Below are 19,957 nucleotides of genomic sequence, written 5' to 3'. Positions count from 1 at the left end.
ATAGAAAGAAGATGACACAGAACAGAAATTTCAGTTTGCCTTAGCATTTAATATCCTGGTAACATGAAAACTGCCATGCTACTACATCTAAATGAGTCCTATATCTCCATATTTGATAATATACTACCAAGATTTTAAATTATCTTTTTTGAAAAAAATTACATAACCAATAGCATAGAATCATAGAATAGTTCGGGTTGGAAGGGATTATAAAGATCATCTAGTTCCAACCCCCCTGCCATAGGCAGGAACACCTTCCACTAGACTAGGTTGCTCAAAGCCCCATTCAACCCGGCCTTGAACACTGCCAGGGATGGGGCATCCACAACCTCTCTGGGCAACCTGTTCCAGTGCTTCACCACCCTCACAGTGAAGAACTTCTTCCTCACATCTAATGTAAATCGACCCTCTTTCAGTTTAAAGCCATGACCCCTTGTCCTATCACTACATGCCCTTGTAAAAAGTCCCTCTCCAGCCTCCTGGTAGGCCCCTTTCAGGTACTGGCAGGCTGCTGTAAGGTCTCCCCAGAGCCTTCTCTTCTCCAGGCTAAACAACCCCAACTCTCTCAGCCCGTCTTCATAGGAGAGGTGCTCCAGCCCTCTGGTCATCTTCATGGCCCTGCTCTGGACTCGCTCCAACAGGTCCATGTCTGCCTCATACTGCGGACGCCAGAGCTAAATGCAGTACTCCAGGTAGGGCCTCACAAGAGCAGAGTAGAGGGGGAGAATCACCTCCCTTGACTTGCTGGTCACACTTCTTTTGATGCAGCCCACGATATGGTTGGCACATTGCTGGGTCACGTTGAGCTTCTCAACCAACATCCCCAAGTCCTCTCCTCAGGGCTGCTCTCAATCCACTCATCGCCCAGCCTGTATTTGTTCTTTGGATTGCCCTGACTCACGTGCAGGACCTTGCACTTGGCCTTGTTGAACTTCATGAGGCTTGCATGGGCCCACCTCTCAAGCCTGTCCAGGCCCCTCTGGATGGCATCCCTTCCCTCCAGCATGTCAACTGCACCACTCAGCTTGGTGTCATTGGCAAAATTCCTGAGGGTGCACTCAATCCCACTGTCCATGTTGCCAATATGCTTTCATTTGGAGGGATATATTCAAGAAAAATATAGGATCACAAACTGATGGCAAAATTCTGACTTCAGTAGGCCCAGATTTCACCTACAGAGCATACTGAAATGTGTGGAGTCTTATTATCAGTGCCTTCTGCAAGACCAAGACTGGGGACATCAGAAAGATTTAAAAAACCAAAAAACAAAAAACAAAAAAACAAAACAAACCCAAACCAACAGTAGTAACAACAACAACAACAAAAAACCCCAAAACAACAACAAAACCCACAAAAACCCCAAACCCCAGACCTCGATCAACTTACACCATACACTAAACCACACTAAACCCCAGCAAATTTCAAAATAGCAAGTACCATGGGGACTGGGTATGCTGGAAAGGAGAGAGAAAAATCAAGATGCTTTTACATTTAAGAGCATCCTTATGAGACTAGTGGCTCCTGGATTTTACTTCCAGAAGAAACAACTCTGCTCATATTTTCTTGCAACGAGGATTATTGCCATAAATTATCCTGAGGGTGTCCTAAGAGACACAAGACATTACTAATTCTCTATTAAAAAGTCCTCTCCAGTTTGTAGAAAAAAGGCCAGTTGTCTATATTGTAGGGTTCTTCAAATTTCCAGTTAACTTTGCTAGGATTTTTTTTTTTTTAGTAAGCTAACAGTCAACTCATGAACTGTAATTTATCAACAAGCTTTCTTTAATTCTTAAAGATGTCTTAGGAATCAAGTAAACAAACAAAATCCTATCTTTTCCAGTTGTTCTTAGTAAGCTCTCCTTTTTCTGATCATCTCAGAAGATTAGTGTCAGAGAAACGATTTTTGTGTCTTACAAAGAAGAGAAAACACTATGTTTCATACACAGTAATTTGCATTCAAAAAACTATGTAGCAGAACACAGCTCACTTGCCCATGGAAAAAGAACATCTCTGGTATTGCTTTCCATCAAATTGATTTCATTTTCTGAATATGTCATTCTTCACTCACATAATTACCTTGTGAAATAAATCAGATAAAGTGTTGCCTCTTCCTCCCAACAAATATAAAAGTTACATGAATAGAATGTCACAGAATTGGAAGTGGAACAATATGAACATTTGAAAAAAAAAATCAATGAGTCTTTTTCAATACTTGCTTTATGAATGCTTTCTGAGTTTTTAATCATTATTTCACAATGTAGTTCCAAGATATGAAATCAATGGGATATTTTAGTTAAAAATCAAAACATTACAAAACTCAAATGAGGTACTAATAGATACATGCTTTCCTCTTAAAAAGAAAAATATTGCAAAACTTAATGAAAATGGTACTTGAGAGTTGAGGTGGAAACATCATCTAGATTTAATAATGTTGTTATGTCTGCATATGCCAGCTAAGCTCATAAAACCTATGCAAATTTATGCCAGGTCTCAATAAAAAAAGCAATGTGGAAATCCCACACCCTTTAGACTCCATTTACAGACCAGAACAATTTTTTACTTGCTTTGGAATAATGAATCAAATAATTGACAGTTCTAAATAATAATTTTCTACTGTGATCCAAATAAAAAATGGGTAACTTTTTTTTCTTAAACATATATACTGTAGTACATTGCAGCTTCCTGGAAGCATTCTGATACACTACAGCTTCCTGCAACTATTCTAACAGACCTTAGAGGCAGCAACACCGAGGTCGAGGAGGTCCTGTGAGGTCAGAACCCACATTAAACAGGAGCAGACCTAGACAGGACACTTGGGCATATATTAGCCTAAATAAGAAGAAAGACTTTTTTGGACCAAGAGTCTTTCTAGTAAGACTGAGAACAGACTTCCTTTGAATAGGAATCCCCTATTCCTTTCTTCTCCCCCAGAAGCTGTTGATGTTGTTTCTACAGTTATCACCATCTTATCACCGTCGTCTTTACTCTAAAAAATTTTTCTGTGTATCTGAACTGACACTTATTTATGAGAAATGCTCTTAAAAAAGACAATGAGACATGAAAGATGAGGGAGGTTTCTTTTTTCTCTTCAAGACCACAAACAAATGGACATTGTTCAGTGCATTAACAGAATTCATAGCTTCAGCTTACTCTTAAAACAGATGGCACAGGCACTCCAACAATTATTCCTCCCTCTCAAAAACTGCAATATAAAAGCCAAGGTGTCTGGCAAGGCTATACAGTTAAGTGGTAATACATCCTTTGGTCAAAAATTCAGTCTGAAAGCACACAGAATAAAAACACGTTCACCTGGCAACTAGAAGAATGAGACTGAAATTTCCACTACAAACACTTACTCACTTTGCGGCAATACTAAGCAAAAGAAAATTGCAAAAACAATAGCAGAGAATAGCAGCATAAGAAACCAAGTCCTGAGCTGTGAAATAATAATATTAAAAAATACCAATCATAGGAGAACTTTATCCAGAACAGACAACTATGGAATCTTACTGAATTATTCTCCCAGTTTAGGCAAGCAATAGCCAATTACTCAGTTTACTCTTGAATTATGCTGATTATTGTGTATTCCCTCCTCCTTTTAGCAAACCATTTTCTAAGGTGTTATTTTTAAGACGATGCATTTCCTGTGAACAGATGTCATTAGACTAACTGAAATACTATTGTAGAACTATGTTGTAACTGGGATAAGAAAGCATGAGTAAGACTTCTGTTTTTACTGTGCAAAAATTCCATTATTCTTCCACCATATTTCCAGAGTATTTGACGTTTCAATAGATCCAGCAGATCTCATTGCCTTTGCTGTTGTTCAAAAGAAGTTTGTGCTATTAATTTTAATTTTTATAGCACCATAAGCATGCAGCCTGATGTTATATTCCTTTGCACTCAAAATTTCCATCCCTTTAGCATCCATTAAAAGGAAACAGGGCATCAAGCAGAAGAAGAACACTGGTTTGCTTTCTAGAAAACCATCAAATAATTCAGAACAAGAATCAATTTGCCACTATTTAAGAAACAGAAATTTTTCATCTGCAAAACAGACATTTACCAAGTTTTTCTTCACTACTTCATTTGGCTAATACATGTTTCTGTAGTTTTCAAATAACAAGCAATATAGAACATGGCGTGTTCTAAAGGTAAGAGGACAAAATAACTTCATATTTTCTTACCTTTGCATTATAGGGAATATAATGCTTTGATAAGGCTTCAGGAGTGTGCATCCATGTTTTGTCTACAGAAAAGCAAAACAAAAGCAGCACTGAATAGGTTATTCAATTGTTAATTTAACTATTACAGTATCTATCTGGAAAACATCAACAACCCTCCTTTTACTCAGATAAGTATCTGTCTGAAATAGTTATTGGGGCTGGAGGTAAATGCAGTATATCTCACAACTTCCCAAACATTTACAGGAAAGGACCGGTTACTTCTCTTGGGCACACTTCCCATTTTAACCAACTTGATTTACCATAAGAATTCAAACTCCTCCCCCCAAATATATTTATTGGTCTAAGGCTGCTTGCTGTTTCTGCCTCAGATGGATATTTTCTGTATCCTGCTGTTGTTGTTCAAAGCACTGACCACATGTTGTGCTTCTAATGATGTTTTTTTGATTAATTATGTGCTTTTTTGATGAATTATCAAGAGATTAAAGGGACAAAGGAACTTATTTTGGAAAAATTATCAGAGCGATAACTGATAGAAAAAAGCCCTAATCCTTCTACAAGAAAACAGAAGTAAGTTGGATTGTGGTAACTGATTCAGAAGTTCAGATCTTCTTTAATCTTTCTTTACATATCCTAAATGATTTTGCATATTTTCCTTTTAATGATTTTCACATCACAAGACTGCGCTATTGTCTGTCTTTTCCCACCGTATGTTTCATATGGTGACATGATGAGTTCATTATTTGTGAAATACATCTTCCCTCCTCCTTTTTATGGCCATTTAGTGTTCTACATAATTTAAGGTGGAATTCCAAACATTAGAAAAAAAATCTTTTTATTAGAAGTTTAGAAACCAGTTTTTAAAAGTTTTCTGGTTGGAAAGCATTTATGAAAAAAAAAAAAAAGTAAGATATTCCAAAACACTAAATTGTATTACCAACCGCATGAGGGATTCAGTTACACCAAGTAGTATTTTACACTCCACACATTCAATATTTAGTAGTAGTTTCTAACATGAGACTACTCCTCTTTTAATTAGCATGAATTAAAGTCACAAATCTGGAACTTTATTGAATTAAGTAACAGAATAATAGCTCAAAGCAAAATTCTGCCCTTGGATATTCACAGACAATTCCCTTCGCCTTTAATGGGAGTTGCAGTTATAGCAGCTACTAAGTTTTTTGTTAGTTACACAGAACAACAATAAAACCCTGTTCACTTCAAACTGTGCATGAGCAAAAGCTGTGACATTTGTTGACACTAAACCAATAACTAAATATTTCTGAATATACAGAAGCAAGAAAACAGTTAAACAGGATATTCACCATAGTCACCACAGTAACAGGATGAAAATTGCAAAGATGGAGAGAATTTTTTTCTTTAAGCAAATTTCATTCTAGATGACAGTAATGTTCAGCTCCATTAGTGAAAAGTGATATTATCACTTTTTAATTAAGGAAGCATGATTTGTCCATTCAGCAGCTCCCAAGAGTACGATTATGCACTGAAGTGGCTCTTCCTTTCAATTGTGGCTTGTGATTGGAATACCAGAACAGAGAACCACACTCATTTTCCCAGAATGTTTTAAGACCTGAAACCTGATCTCTATTTTGAGTACAATATCAAAAGCTGATGTTACCCACAAGTAAAAAATAACAATCAATGTCAATTAGGAATGTTAGAATAAAGCCTGACAACCCAAAAGATAACCATAAGCATTCTATTTCAAGTCAGTGCACCGCTGAAGGCCAGGCGAGCAGACTGGTGGTGGGGCTTGACTGCACGTCCCAGACACAGAGGAAGCTGGCACGTAAGGCAGGACTGCTCTCTGTCCCACCATGCTTACTGCAGCAAAGACCTGCACAGTGCAAATTTAACTCCGAAATATGCATTCACATTGTTAATGTCAGTGTTTTATTTCCCCATTTCTTACACATCAACTGTTTACTAGCTTCAGCACGATACTGGCATATTTATAAAGACATAAAGGAAAATCTAATAAAAATGCTCCAAAATAAAACATTGAATCTCTTAAAAAATAACAACAAATAAACCCAAACCAAACAGTTTTCTACTGATTTCAGTGTCCAGTACTAGCACAAACAAGCAATAGGGCTGTAGCTTCTACAGCAATTCTACAGGCAGACAATTGGCTACACAGGTACCAGTAAAACTAACTATTCCTTGCAAATGTTTCCTCCTCCGTTCTTCCCATCCCCAAGCAGGGCAAGTTCAAATCTGAAAAGAAGTGAATTAATTTGGGAGCCAAGTTTGAAATGTTGGTCTTAATTAAGCAGCTGGTAATCTTTCCAATATTATTATTAGGTACAAAGCTTTACTTTAAATGTTTTTGTGAAATCATCCACTTGCCTACCAGCCTCCAACTGTAATGCTATAGGGATTCCAGCAAGGAATAACGCTGCTAGGAAAGTGTTTCTGTAACTGTTGGTACCCCTAGTTAGGGGGAAGATTAGGAAATATGGACAGGCACTCTCAGCTCAAAATGAAATCAGTAACTTAGTAGGGTACCAAAAAGATGCCTGGATTCTATGAGTCTTGTGCCATTGATTAAAACAAGTCAGCAAACAGCATTTCCAACATCCAGATGTAGATCTGCAGACGCTGTGACATAGGTATTAAAGTTTTCCATTGACATTGGAAGCCCATTTCCCACAGGCAGGTAATAATTACAGAGCGCTGGCACTTTTGAAAGAACTCTTAACACTAAACAAAATCAATACAAGGTAAAATTCACATCGATAGCTAAGGTATGCAAAAAATCGTGCAAGCTATTACAGGGAAGTTTGGTACCAGCATTCCCTTCTGAATTGTAAGCTCTGATTTTGGACTTACGCCACTCTCAGCAGCTGCTTGAAATACTGCTTACAGTTAGTTTGATTTCACAGCAGTTGAGAAATACCAAGTATCAGACATTTTGCATCCAATAAACCAGAAAAATACGAAAAAAGAAAACCTATAAAACAGGTATTCGTTTAAATACTTGATGTAGATGTGGCTTGTGGTTTGCGTGATCCTTCACTTTTTAAATTAATTTTAAACGGGTTTTCACAGCTTTGTACTTAATTATTCATTCTAAAGCAACAAAGAAAATATGAAACCCTACAGTGAAAATCACAGTTCATATTATTATTTTATTAGTTACATAGCAGCAAGAGTTCTAGACACTTTATAGATAATTAAAACAGTAAGTCCTAAAGAAAGTACCAAAAGCCTAGATAAAACCAAAACTGACAACTGCATGCATCTAACAGTAGTAGAAAGTGAAAAGAGACTTGTGCTATCATACCACATGAAAACTACAGTTATTTTAGATGTTGTCTGAAGCTCTTAATCGAGGTTGCCTTAATATTTACATTAAAGTTTAAGGAAGTGCCCAATCATTTTTTGAGAATTATGAATCTGAGCCATCCAAAGTCCATTAACACCCAAGTAGAGTTTAGCTTAAATGAAGTATGCGAGATTCTAGGAGGTAAAACCCTGAGTATGTGGTGGTTTTGCCAAACATACTGGCACTGTGTGGGAGAAAAGGTGGGGAAAAGGATCACCATTCAGAATTCAAGGGCACAGGGTAAGCCACAGCCCCGCTTAAACTGAGTCAGTAACCCTGTAGCCTTACAGAACTCCTCCTCACGTGGATGGCATGCTAACTGTGCAGCACAGGCTTTTAGAGAGCCCCTGTAGCACCAGCACAGCATCCCATCTAGTTTTTGAGAGAATTGGACTTGGGTGAGAGCTTCTTAGGTTTTGCTCCCCGCCAGCATGCACTAGTCTGCTAAGGGCACTGGGAAAACTGCATAAAATTAACATTTGGAAGACCCCAGGGTTTGACAGACTGAATTGCAAGGGTAGAGGCAGGGGGTTGGGCACTTTCATGGTCAGAGGATTAACTGCTTGGAATTGCGACTTCATTCTTTTCTAGTCCCCCTTGAATCACACCAGCCCCTTTCCATTATAAAGGAAAGATTCTTTTACAGTCTGCATTTCACATCAAATGCTTGGTCATCACACAATCTAGGAGCACCGGTGTGAGCCATATCAGAGGCCTCAGCGGTGTTGGGGAGAGCTGGGGAAGAGGAACGTGCTGACAAATCACACGCTGAAGTCAATAGACCTGGGGACTTCATAAAGTATCCAGAACAACTGTGCTGCACTTAGTGGAGGATGACACTAGGTTAGATAACAGCACAGCTGACCATTTATCTACCAAAAAAGGAAAGCAATAACAGTGCCAAGAAATTGTTCTCCCTTTGAAATTAATTTCTCCACACATTACTGCCCGCATATATTACAGAATGGATTTAGTAGAGAGGCATTGATGAACTACTTTCTAAATGGCAAAACAATGCTCAACATTGTACAAGTTTAGTTAACTGCTTCCCTAAACCCCACTCTCATTAATTCATGCATGCTAAAAGTGGCTCTACTTAACTATGTTTCCAAAGCGTTTATCAAAGCATATGAGACCTAGTGGCCATTCCATTTAATATGATGAACACAGAAAGACTCTGATTTAACTTTTTTTTTTAGTGCCACAGTGAAAATACAGTCATTTCTAGAAGGTGAAAACTGAAGTCTTTATTCTTTACTGAATCAAAATCTTTTTGACATCAATGGATGTTTTCCTTGCTAACAGAAGAGAAGAAATCTTGGAACTGTCTTTTCTTCCTGCTTTACAAAACTTGCTATGGAAAGAAAGATCTTTTATGACAAGCAGCCTAATAACAGTCACCTGAGGAAGACAGCATCCCACAAGATCAGTGCTACATCTAAGTATAAATGCCTCAGGGAAAATAGCTTATTTGCTTCAGTGTGTGCATATACATATCTATGTCTTTCATTTTTCCTAGATCATCTATTTTTGTATAAATAAAGAAAACCTTCACAATGGGACATACAAGAATTGTCACCCTGTTAAATCATTTCCTTTACCCTGCACTGCAACAGAAACAGGCGTGTTCTCACAAACCTCACTTATGCTAGTCAGACAACAAGCTAGAATCTGTCTTCTTGACTACTGCAGGCAACGAATGAACTGATACGCTGAGCCATAAGACTTAATGCTAGACTTTTCATCTAAATGCAATACCTAAACATCATTAACAAACATAAGTCTACCCATATTCTTCTACAATTCAGCTACAGTTTTGCTCCAACCACCTTCTAGAGGAATGACTGAGTACAATCTGTGTGTCTAATAACAGTAATTTCTTAAACTTATTACCAGGTTACTATGATTAAGCAATTGAAATTATGAGTCAGGTTCTGCCCTAAGCACATATATGAAAATATCCATCAATATACATAATTAAAAAATAATTACTTTTTTTATTTCTTTTTCTTTCTTTTTTTTTTTTTCCAAACATAAAATGTTCTTTGGAGGCATATTTCGCCTTTGCCAAGACAATGGAGCTGTATCTCCCTAGAAGAGAGAGAGCTTTGCAGAACACTGCCTTTCTGTGTTCTTCTCTCATAATATTTAGGACCTTGTGAATGGTTTTAAACAGCTGATTACTAAAATAGCAAAATGATATCATAGAATGCTGGGTTCGCATAGTTACAAAATGAAAAAAAGTCTAGTATTTGCATTTCCTCCAACAGTAACTGCATAACCTACGCATTTTATAGCATATATTTTTAAGATATAGATGCTAGTATGTAGGTTTTGACAGGAAAGGAAAATAGGATCAAAATAACGTATTAGTGCAACTAACCAGTGATTAGCAAACCTTTGCTTTTGCACTTCTAATTTGTTGTTGTTAAGAACTTTTAACAAGTTCAGCTTCCTAAATCAAAGGGAAAAACAAGAGAAAAAAACCCCAAACCTCTGAGCTATTTAGCCAGTACTTCTTACATCTTCTTGCCACAAGAAGAGCTACACTGTGTCTTTGATAAAAGCTTCTAGTTGAAGTTGAAAAAGAGATTACTGATATGGCATAATTTATCTTAAGTGATCACACTTTCACAAGTTTTCACTAAAAATTATGTGCAGATCAAACCTCCAACTCCACCTTTCACTTCTGGAGTCAGAGTCAGTCAACTATTCCAGTAAAACTATAAATAAATTTGGAAAAGTATCAATTAAGCTTGTCAAAAACTGTCAAAAAAGGCAAGTTTTTGAAGAATTTCAAACTGTTAAAGTATGAACATTATGTGTGTCACTTTGGTAGAGCAAAACAAAGGAAAAGGAACAGAAATGTAAATCTCATTACAGTTAAAATAGAATTTTAATTTTCTAATTCAGGATGATTAAAATAATGTAATAGAAAAGTTTAATTGGAACTTTTTTTTAAAATGCCAATAAAGAGGAAAGAGTAGAAAGGAATAGCAGCAACCATTCAGAACAACTACAATATGCATCTCTGTAGCCTTCCCTTGCTTATGTACCTAACGTACACCCTTTTATGTACTAAAGGATTTGATTTCACAAAATAGTATTTTCCTGAGTGACTTATTTTGAATGTTCTTTGCCATTTTCCAACAGTTTTATATGACAAAGGCCTATAAAATGAAGCAGTCATTGTGATTCCTATCAACGTATGGTTGGTACACATCCAAATTTATTTCACACAGAATAATACAACTTGTCTTTAATTAGACATTCAGCCAGTTAACTAGCAACGTACCTATGTAACTCAAGCATTTAGGTTGTAGCTTGGGGAGGTTACTTGTAATAGTACACTTGGACAAGAACTCTACATCGTACACTAGTAACAGCTTCAAGAATTTATTAACTTGTAGATCTCAAAAAGATATGCTTGCCAAAGTACATGTGAATCATTTAACATTCTGTAAATGAGGCTGCATACATTCTAATAAGGTAGAAACCAAAAAAGCTTAAGATACCTTCAATGCTGTTCCCATTCTAAAGTCAGTATTTAGGGCTTTATGGTTAAGCAGTGCACATACTTTCTTGAAAGGAGCTCCTTAGGTTTTGCAGAAGCAACGAATAGTTATTGCGGTAAATACCGTCGTTAACTTGCCTAAAATATTCCTTAAAGGCGGCAATAGATAGATTATTTCTGCAATACCTTTCCGAAGATAATGCAGATAAAATAGCCAACAGGAAATTATCCTCCTGTTCTCATGTTAACAGGAAGAAAAATTAGGCTTATCTGCGCAGACCCAACGTGAATCCTATAGAGAAATTTTCCAAAGGGTACTCCTCATTTGTAGCTATGCAACCTCTAAAGACATACTGTAATAATTTCTTCCATAAACAATTAGATCTGTTCCTTCTGCTTTCAGAATATAAATGAATACATACACAGCTGCATACCAACGCATGCAAACACACACACGCTGCAGGACTGGCCACTTCCTTGTCCCACCACCAGAAGAAACTTTGGTCCTTGCCCAATGAGGGTACCAACCCTTCAACTCTCATTGTTGGCATACTTGAGAGGGTACCTCCACAGCCTTATGACAACAACATAATAGTCAAACAATACTTAAAAAAAATCATATTCAGTTACCAGTCCAAAAAAGGGACATGGTCACTGAATATTGGTTTTCCATATGATCCTGCATTTTGAAACCCAAGGAGCAGTATTTAGAACACACAAAACCTCTTTAAGGGGAGGTATTACAAAAGTATTAAAATAACTGATTTTAGTGTCAAGTGAGACTAACTGAATGCAGAAATATTTGGTATACAAACAAGCGCCCTTTTTTACTCCCAAACTTTGCTCTTGAAAAAATTCTTATTTAAAAAAATCCTACAAACATCAAGCAGCAGCTCTTTTGGGGTGGGGGCAGAGGAGGAGATTTAGACCTAGTTTTGTTTTTTTCCTGGAAAGTGATGAGTGCTTTCATGAAAGGACAAAGTACAATCACAAGAATATCTGAAGACCACAATGAGGAAGATTGTGCCTACTTATATGCCTTTAAAGTCTATGAGTATCTACTCTTTCTTTATATTTTTTATCATTATTGTTGATGTGGAGTCCAGCACACAATAGCCCGTTTAAATAGCTGATGTGAAACACACTCTCTGACAGAATGAAAGTATTTGCTTTAGGACTATACTTATCCCCTTCACCCTTTTGGGGCTTCACCTGTTGTCTACTCATTCAGGAGAAGAAATATAAAATAAAACATTTGTCATCTCTGGAATGCAGCATAAGTTTACAATAAAAATAGAGATCATATTATAGCCAGTCCATTCACATAAAAGAGCATCCTATAATCTTTGATTGCATTTTTTAATATGTCAGACCCTGCCCATCAAAAGCATGTCCTACGCTTTCCTAAATGAGACTCATAAAAAGCCATTGCACAGAAAAGTTATTGCTGAAACTTATGATTTATGACAGGCTATTACTTCAATATATTCCATTTAGCATTATGAATACCATGTACATCTCATGAGCTGATAACGTGGCACCAATTACCAATTTTATGAACTGCTATCGTACGGAGAAAAAACATTAGAAAACTCAGATTCCTGCATACAATAGCAGCTGTGGCATTGAACTTTGTGCCATATGTTAACTAAGGCTGACATTTATTCTGGGATGAAGGAGGACCATTGGGGTGTAATAAAGAACAAACTAAATTCAACTGTGATTTATACCCTCCACAACCTCACAGAAGTCCACTGGATTTCATGCATAATTCAGTACTAAATTTAGCCCGAAGTAGACATACGTACCTACATTTTTGTCAGTATTTTGAGACACTCAACAAGTTTCACTCTTTTACTCCCAGCAGATTTGGGTTACAGTCATTCTATATTTAGAAGTGCCTCTGTCTAGGATGAACAGTAGTTTTCTTTCACACTTCCGATGAGGCAAAAGCCCACAAATACTAGTTAATTTTTGTTTACTTATATGCAACACTTCTTATACTAATGGCTTTGAATGGAAGGCCACAGAATCAGTAAAATGTGCCAAACTCATCCAGGAGAGGCACCTCCATTCACTAAAAAAATAACCAAACGAAAACAAAAACCCCCATAGTTAACGCTTTCTGTTTTACGTATACAAATTACTTGTACACACAATCATGTATAAATTAAGGACAAATAGCTAATTCAGTTTAGATACCAAAACACTTATAATGAGAAAAATTTACATGAAAATACAGCATTTACAAAGATCTCTTACAGGCAAATTACATTAATATCCCTAAGCTACTTAAAAGAGAGACTGAAATTATCAAGATGCAAACATATTTCAAGACGAACAGACTTCGATCTGCCCTACAGACTTTTCGCACTACATTTCAAAGTGAGCATGCTACCACACCTGACATTAAAGGAAAAATTAAGAGGACTCTTCAGAAATCATGACCCAATCCTGGATCACATACAAGAGCAAGCTCCTGATACTATGATAGATACATAAATGTTTTCACTTTTGTGGGAGAAGGAAAGAGATCCTTAGAAAAACTCAAACTATAAAAACTACTTCAACAGAGTATACTGCACTCGTTGATTAATGAACAGAAAACAGAGTATGCTTTTGTACAGTTTGTTCAGTCATATAATATTTCTGCAACAGAGATTTTTCTCCATAACACATGTAATTGGTAGTCCCACCAACCTGTACTTAAGTCAAGAGAAAGGCTATTTTACTTTGAACAGGTACTAAGTTTTTTCATATTAAAACATGCAACTTCAGCAGGTGCTGATATCAGCTTTAAACCAGAAATTACCTTTTTTGTTAATATTGACCCATAAAGTTTATTTCCCTGTTACACAAGTTCATGGTTAACTGAGGAGAATAGATATTGCAACTCAGACTGCTAAAAGATTCCATTTATTTATGATTACTTGTGCAAGTACTTCCTGAAACAAGGTGAATTTGTTTAAACTTCACATTTTCTTCTATTTTTCATTGTTTCATTTTAATTGTCATTATTAGGATGAAAGATGAACAGCTTGATTTCATTCAATTTGAGTTTTAAGCATATCATTTAAGCTTTCAACTAAAATGACTATCAGACAAATAAAAATAATTACAACTAAAATACAAACATAAACTATCTAGGTTAGAAAGTCTGGTTTGTGCTAAATCTCAGGCAGTCAGAGAGGCAATGACTGTACCAGCTGTTTTTAAGGTCAGAGCACTCAGCACACCTTGTCAGTTGAAGTGGCTGTTTCGTGCCCAAACCACGGCCCTCAAAAATAAACTTACACTAAGTACTTGCTCCAGACATGATATCTGTAGTACAAAATTCTCCTGCAAAATGAAGTACTGGTAATATTGAAAATGGAGGTCTGTGCTCTAAAGAGCATTGCTCTGATTTAGGACAAACATGCTGTTCCCATAATACAGACTCTCTCAATACACACAAACACTCATGTCAGACATCCTATCTAGGGGAAACATTTTTCTTTAAAGAATCAGGGTTAACTTAAAAAAATAACTCATTTCCTTTCTCTCCTAGTGACCCACATTCCCTTTGCAATTCTTTTGTGAAAGCACAGGTTGCTATCCAGGCTCCAACAGCTTTAAAAAGAAATAAAAAAAAATAAAATAATAAAAAAAAAAAAAAAATCGAGAAAGCTTGATTTTAATGCTTTCTTCTCACTTTCTCTACCAATGTCTGTCAACGATGAAATCACTTACTGAACACTTAGAAGGAAAGTTTTATTGCTTGAATCAGGTGATGGCACAAGAACAGATCTCTTCAGCAACTACAGCGCAGTCCTAGTCACTCCAGTCACCAGCTTATCCAGTTCAAGAAGATATGGAGCTATGGCACTAGCTACTATCCTCTATATGCATCGTATTAAAAGGCTAGTATAGACTGATCGTGACAATGAGGATTAGGGGACACTTATTCTATAAATCTGCACAATTCAGACAATCTTTGGCTATTATGAAAGTACCACTGACATCTGTTTAAATTCCCCTCACAATCCTATATATTTGAGACCGTTGTTTATGTAGCTCCGAGGTAACAGACTGATGCAAACTTGTGATTAGCACAAACTCCACCAGCACAGCCATCAGGAGACTAATCTGGATTTAGAGAGAACTGCTAGGGAAGTAACGGCACTCACGTAGTTAACTCTTCAAAATATCCATGCTCTTGTGAACACAAGAAACCCACAAACAACCCCACCAAACACAGGCATGGAAATTGTTTTCTCTCTGAGGTCTCGGAGTAAAATCAGGAAATACCATAAAGGAAGTTCAGCAATTGAAAGTGTTTGAACCTGTTCTTAAATGCAGTTATTACACACAAATGCTGATACAGCCAAGCTTTTCTGAACTTCAGTTGGCATGAAAAATATGTATTTTTTACTTATTCTTGATGATTGCTTAACTGAAATCTGCGTTCTTCCTAGGATATGAGAAAGGAAATGTCGTGTGCATTATTATGAGTAAAAAAAACGGATGACAGTATTTAATTCTTCTGGTTGCTCAAGTTCTAAATCATTTTTAAGAATCCACAATAATTGCATTTCATTGTGCCCGACAGCTTCTAGCTTCTTTTATGATACTTTTTTCTTGTTGAGGTAAAGAGAACAGCACACAAAATCAACTGAACAACAAAGCAAATGTCCTTGAATACACTGAAATTCCAAGAATTTAGGTGAGGTCAGTAAAAATTTTCTTATGAAGAAGTGAAAACAGAAAGGAACGAACCCAGACCCCTCAAATGATCCCAGATACCTGAGGATACAACTTCACAATTTGACCATAAAGGCAAGATGCAGACACTGGCAAGGGCAATGAGAATTAGTGAAAGAGCATTTTAGTGCTCTGGGTGCAACTCAAAACACCAAGGAAATATCCCATAAAACACAACTGGTCTGTTTCTGAAACATGGCAGGCCAAGTTTCAAACATCATCAGAAGTCATTAGAAAAAAATGGAAAAAAATTACATGGTCACCTAGACAAAACAAAATCTACAAAACCCAAGCTTCTTTCCCAGTTGTGATAAATTATTCTACAATTAAACAATATTGAAATGGTCTCTCAAATTATTTGCAAGAACCTAGGCAACACCGTTAAGCTCGTAGATACAGATCTCTTGATAGAGGTGTTAGAAATATCTACACAAGAAAATACATCAGTGCTTTAAGAAGAGCACGGGCTATGGATTTTAGCTTATTTCCTCAGCATCCATCATGCTACTGGGGTTTTAAATGATCTTTCATCTGCTTTTGTAGCCTTCGTGAATAAGTGTCTTCCTTTTGCAGCCAAGCTACATGTGCTGATATTCTGGACTACTTACGTTATCTCAATTCATTTGGCTTTAACAAATAAATGCACTAGACGTGCAAGGATGCAGTGATGCTATCATTTCGTGTTGGTATAAGGTATGGCAGATTCCTTTTATTTCCAGCTTTGATACTGATACCAAAAGCAGGAATTCTTGTTACATAAACAAGACACACTTACTCCAATTGAATTTACACCTATTTATTAAAGCAGGAGCTCTAGCTCAGTGTGTATCACACTTCAGGATTGTTAGAAGAAAACATGAAAAATAAAGAAATTGGACTGAATATTTTCTACATTACAAACAAATGGGGAAAAGAGCAACAAAGCTATCAGTTAAAAAAAGCTGCATCTCTAATGCTCCATCTAAAAACTTATGTTTAATCATAAACATACCATGAAAAGCGAATAACCTAGCCATGCCAGAAGAGCTTGAATCACTCTGAATATTTAGCAGTTTGATATTCTTTTGGAAAAAATACCATTTCAGATTACTACAAATTCAGAATAGCATCTTAAAGGTAAGAGATATTCTGCTGCATGAGATATTTCAAGTATATTAAACACGGTTTTCTAAAATAGGTTTTCGAAAAATAAGAACCCAATGAATATATATAATAAATACAGAAGTCACTAACTCTTTAGAAGTTCTAAAACCCTCCAGCACATACTTTGGTGTGTGAAGGGGCGGGGGGGGGGGGGGGGGGGAGGAAGTATGTGTATATTTTATATATATATATATATACACACACACACACTCTCTCTCCAAATAAAGAAAATATTATGAAATTCAACATGAGTCTTACAATCCAGAAAGCTCTATAACTATCAGGCAACAATGTTTTGCTCTGTACATCTTATAGAAAGCTGCCCATTTCTACCTAGTTAATTAGATGTGATTATTTGTAAGTACTTCCTTGTATAATTCTTGATATTCTAAAGAAATTATACAGGATATTTATGTCTGCCATGGAACATAAGCTAAATTACTTACCTTTCTTCCTGCTAAAAGCACGATTCATGTTGAAAAATCTATTCAGGCAATGAAGTTTCAGGGTCTGGTTTTTTTCCCGCACTTCAACCTGCAGAACAATACACATAAGAAAACAGAAGAGTCCATTATTATATTTGAAGTTACGTCATTATCTTCATATTAAAGGCAATGTAAATGATTTTAAGAATTGTGAAATAATTCAGAGAAATGAAAGGGAGATGTGCTTTGCTGAGGAAGAAATTGTAGAATTGCAATTTATGTCCAAATGTCCAGTGGTGCTTAAAACAGAAAGACATTTTAAAGTTTTCTATGAAGCTCTTCTCACTGAGATTTCATAGACACAGAGCAGATGGTATACGTACACATGAAGACAAATACTACACACAAATACGCTGGAAAGAAAGCTTCAAAATGAATGCTGACTACAAGACTCCATAAAAACATACAGTTCACATTTACACTGCCCTGTTTTGTGTCATTTAGGCTGTCAGATTTTTTCAGGCTACGCTTTCATCTTCACCTGGGCTTGACATTGAAAACAAACAAACAAACAAACAAAAATCACAATATAAAGACTCTTTTTCACCCAGGGATTTAATACTGAAAAAATTGCCTTCTATCAGTGCAACTACCTCCGATTACACCTGACTGTAAAGTAATTTCTGTATTTTCGTCACTTAAACATACTGACACGCTCTTAAATTCTTATCTTAATTTTTTATTCACAATATTATTTTAGAATTTTATTCTTTACCAACATTTTGCAGCCAAAAAAATTAACATCCAACTCATCCAACGTTGTTCAAAACCATCCCATTTTGTAGTATAAAGATTTCCCTTTTTCAACTATATGTAAAGATATTCCCACCACTCCTTTCCATTCCGTTCAGATCTCCCAGCCAAGAGCTGCACCAGTGCCCGTTCTCTTTCACTGCTCTCAAAGCAGTCCAGTCAAAGAAAAAAAAAAAAAAGGGAAAAAATTTAAAGAAAAGAAGAAATTTTAAAAAAAGAAAATCAAAGCACTTGGTATCAGATTATCTTTGAAATCAGTTAGAACATTACCTTTGCTTTTGTTAAAAACAAAAGTTAAGCCAGTATTTCAAATATCGGTATCGAGATGACTGACAAATTCATTTAAAATACTATATGCAGCTCATGAACACTTTTTGTGGTGCTTGCCCCTCTTTTTCAAATAATCAAGTTCAAAACAAATTAAAGCAATTATATCCCAATTTCCATGTAAATAGATGATATTTTTCAGATTAGAACATGTGGGCAATTACAGCCAAAAAACACCTCCATTTTCTTTTCAAATAATCAGTGATGTAGGTAGGACTTCTCTTCCGTACAATCCTGTGACAATGAAGGAATAATCTCTGTTTACCTAAACTACAGTGTAGTACCCTAAATGTGCAACCAACCAACACTTGCTCTTCCAAGTACATGTAGCAGATCATTTTTGTTTTACAGATTTTACTGAGTATTTAAGAACGGAGGATGCAATGAAATAAGCAAAGGTAGCAGGATATACTTTCCATCTAGTTATTTCGATACGAAGTCAAGAAACATTTGGTACACTAACACAGTGGCTCTTAACAGCAAAACTGCAGAAGCCTTACACACACCCACGGCCATTCCCGCTGGCCGTCTTCACTATCAGCAGTGCTACACAGAAAACCGTGGATACACAGAGGTCAGTGAAGACAGCCAACACCCATAAGGGCTCTGAAGTCCTAGAAATGATTTCAGCAGCGCCAGTGGAATGGGCGATGGCATTACTTGGGGAATTCCAGTAAGTAATAGCTCAGTCATGAGGGAGTTTCACCAAAAGCTGCCAATGTGCAAGTAGTTCTCTTCACAGGGAAGGCACAGAGTAGGACTTTCAACAGTGTAAATGACGACAATCAATTCAGTTTAAATGAAGAAACAAGCAGTGAAGAACATTAGAATTTCAGCTGTTCAAGCAACTGACAAATTGTTTAGCTTAAAGGTTTACTTTCACAGGGAACGCAGGCAGCCTATTTTATTCACTTAAGATATATAAGCAATGGCAGAACTTTGTTCAGAATGTTCACCTTGTCAGTGAAGAAAACAGTTTTGAGTAAAAAGACAGAGTTATGATTTCGCTCTCACATACCTCTGGCAGTTGTCTTGCACAGCACTAGACCAATCACTTCAGTTCTCCTCCACAATAGAATCATAACATATCCTTTTTTGGAACCCTTTTTTTTTTTTTAAATGGTGTATTCCTGTCCTCATCCAAGAGAATACTAAGTAACATATTTGAGATGGCTTATTGAGTAGAGGATCTCCTAAATAAAGACTATGAACACATATCGTGAGGCTGTTGGCTGGCCACGTTCCTAGACATCACTGTTCAAGTATTTTGTTTAAAACACAGCATAACTCAGTATGTGTTTTTTCCTCATGTACAAGGACATACTACCATCAATCTACACTAATAAAAGCCAAAACCTGTTGACTACTTAACTAAAAATGGTCAGTAGTTTGCCAAAAGTGTGTTCATAATTTCAGTTCCAGCAAAACCTCAATAGAACAAAATATGGAAATGGCTCAGGCA

At 36.5% G+C, this 19,957-nt stretch overlaps 1 protein-coding gene across 8 annotated transcripts in view; it reads right to left on the bottom strand.

Moving 5' to 3' along the window:
• The window catches only part of GULP1 (GULP PTB domain containing engulfment adaptor 1), a 165,535-nt gene that overhangs the window by 69,708 nt on the left and 75,870 nt on the right, over positions 1-19,957 (bottom strand). For all 8 annotated transcript variants that reach the window (XM_052792411.1, XM_052792407.1, XM_052792410.1 and 5 more), the window contains 2 exons: positions 17,377-17,464; positions 4,188-4,249 (listed from right to left, as the gene is read on the bottom strand). In XM_052792411.1, coding sequence (XP_052648371.1) covers positions 4,188-4,249; positions 17,377-17,404 — 90 coding nt within the window. In that variant the 5' untranslated portion in view covers positions 17,405-17,464. The remainder of the gene's footprint in view (positions 1-4,187; positions 4,250-17,376; positions 17,465-19,957) is intronic.

Source organism: Harpia harpyja, chromosome 7 (genome assembly GCF_026419915.1).
Source record: "Harpia harpyja isolate bHarHar1 chromosome 7, bHarHar1 primary haplotype, whole genome shotgun sequence".
NCBI classification, from domain to species: domain Eukaryota; kingdom Metazoa; phylum Chordata; class Aves; order Accipitriformes; family Accipitridae; genus Harpia; species Harpia harpyja.
Note: the sequence above shows the minus strand (reverse complement) of the source record. Positions and strands in the feature narration are given on the sequence as shown.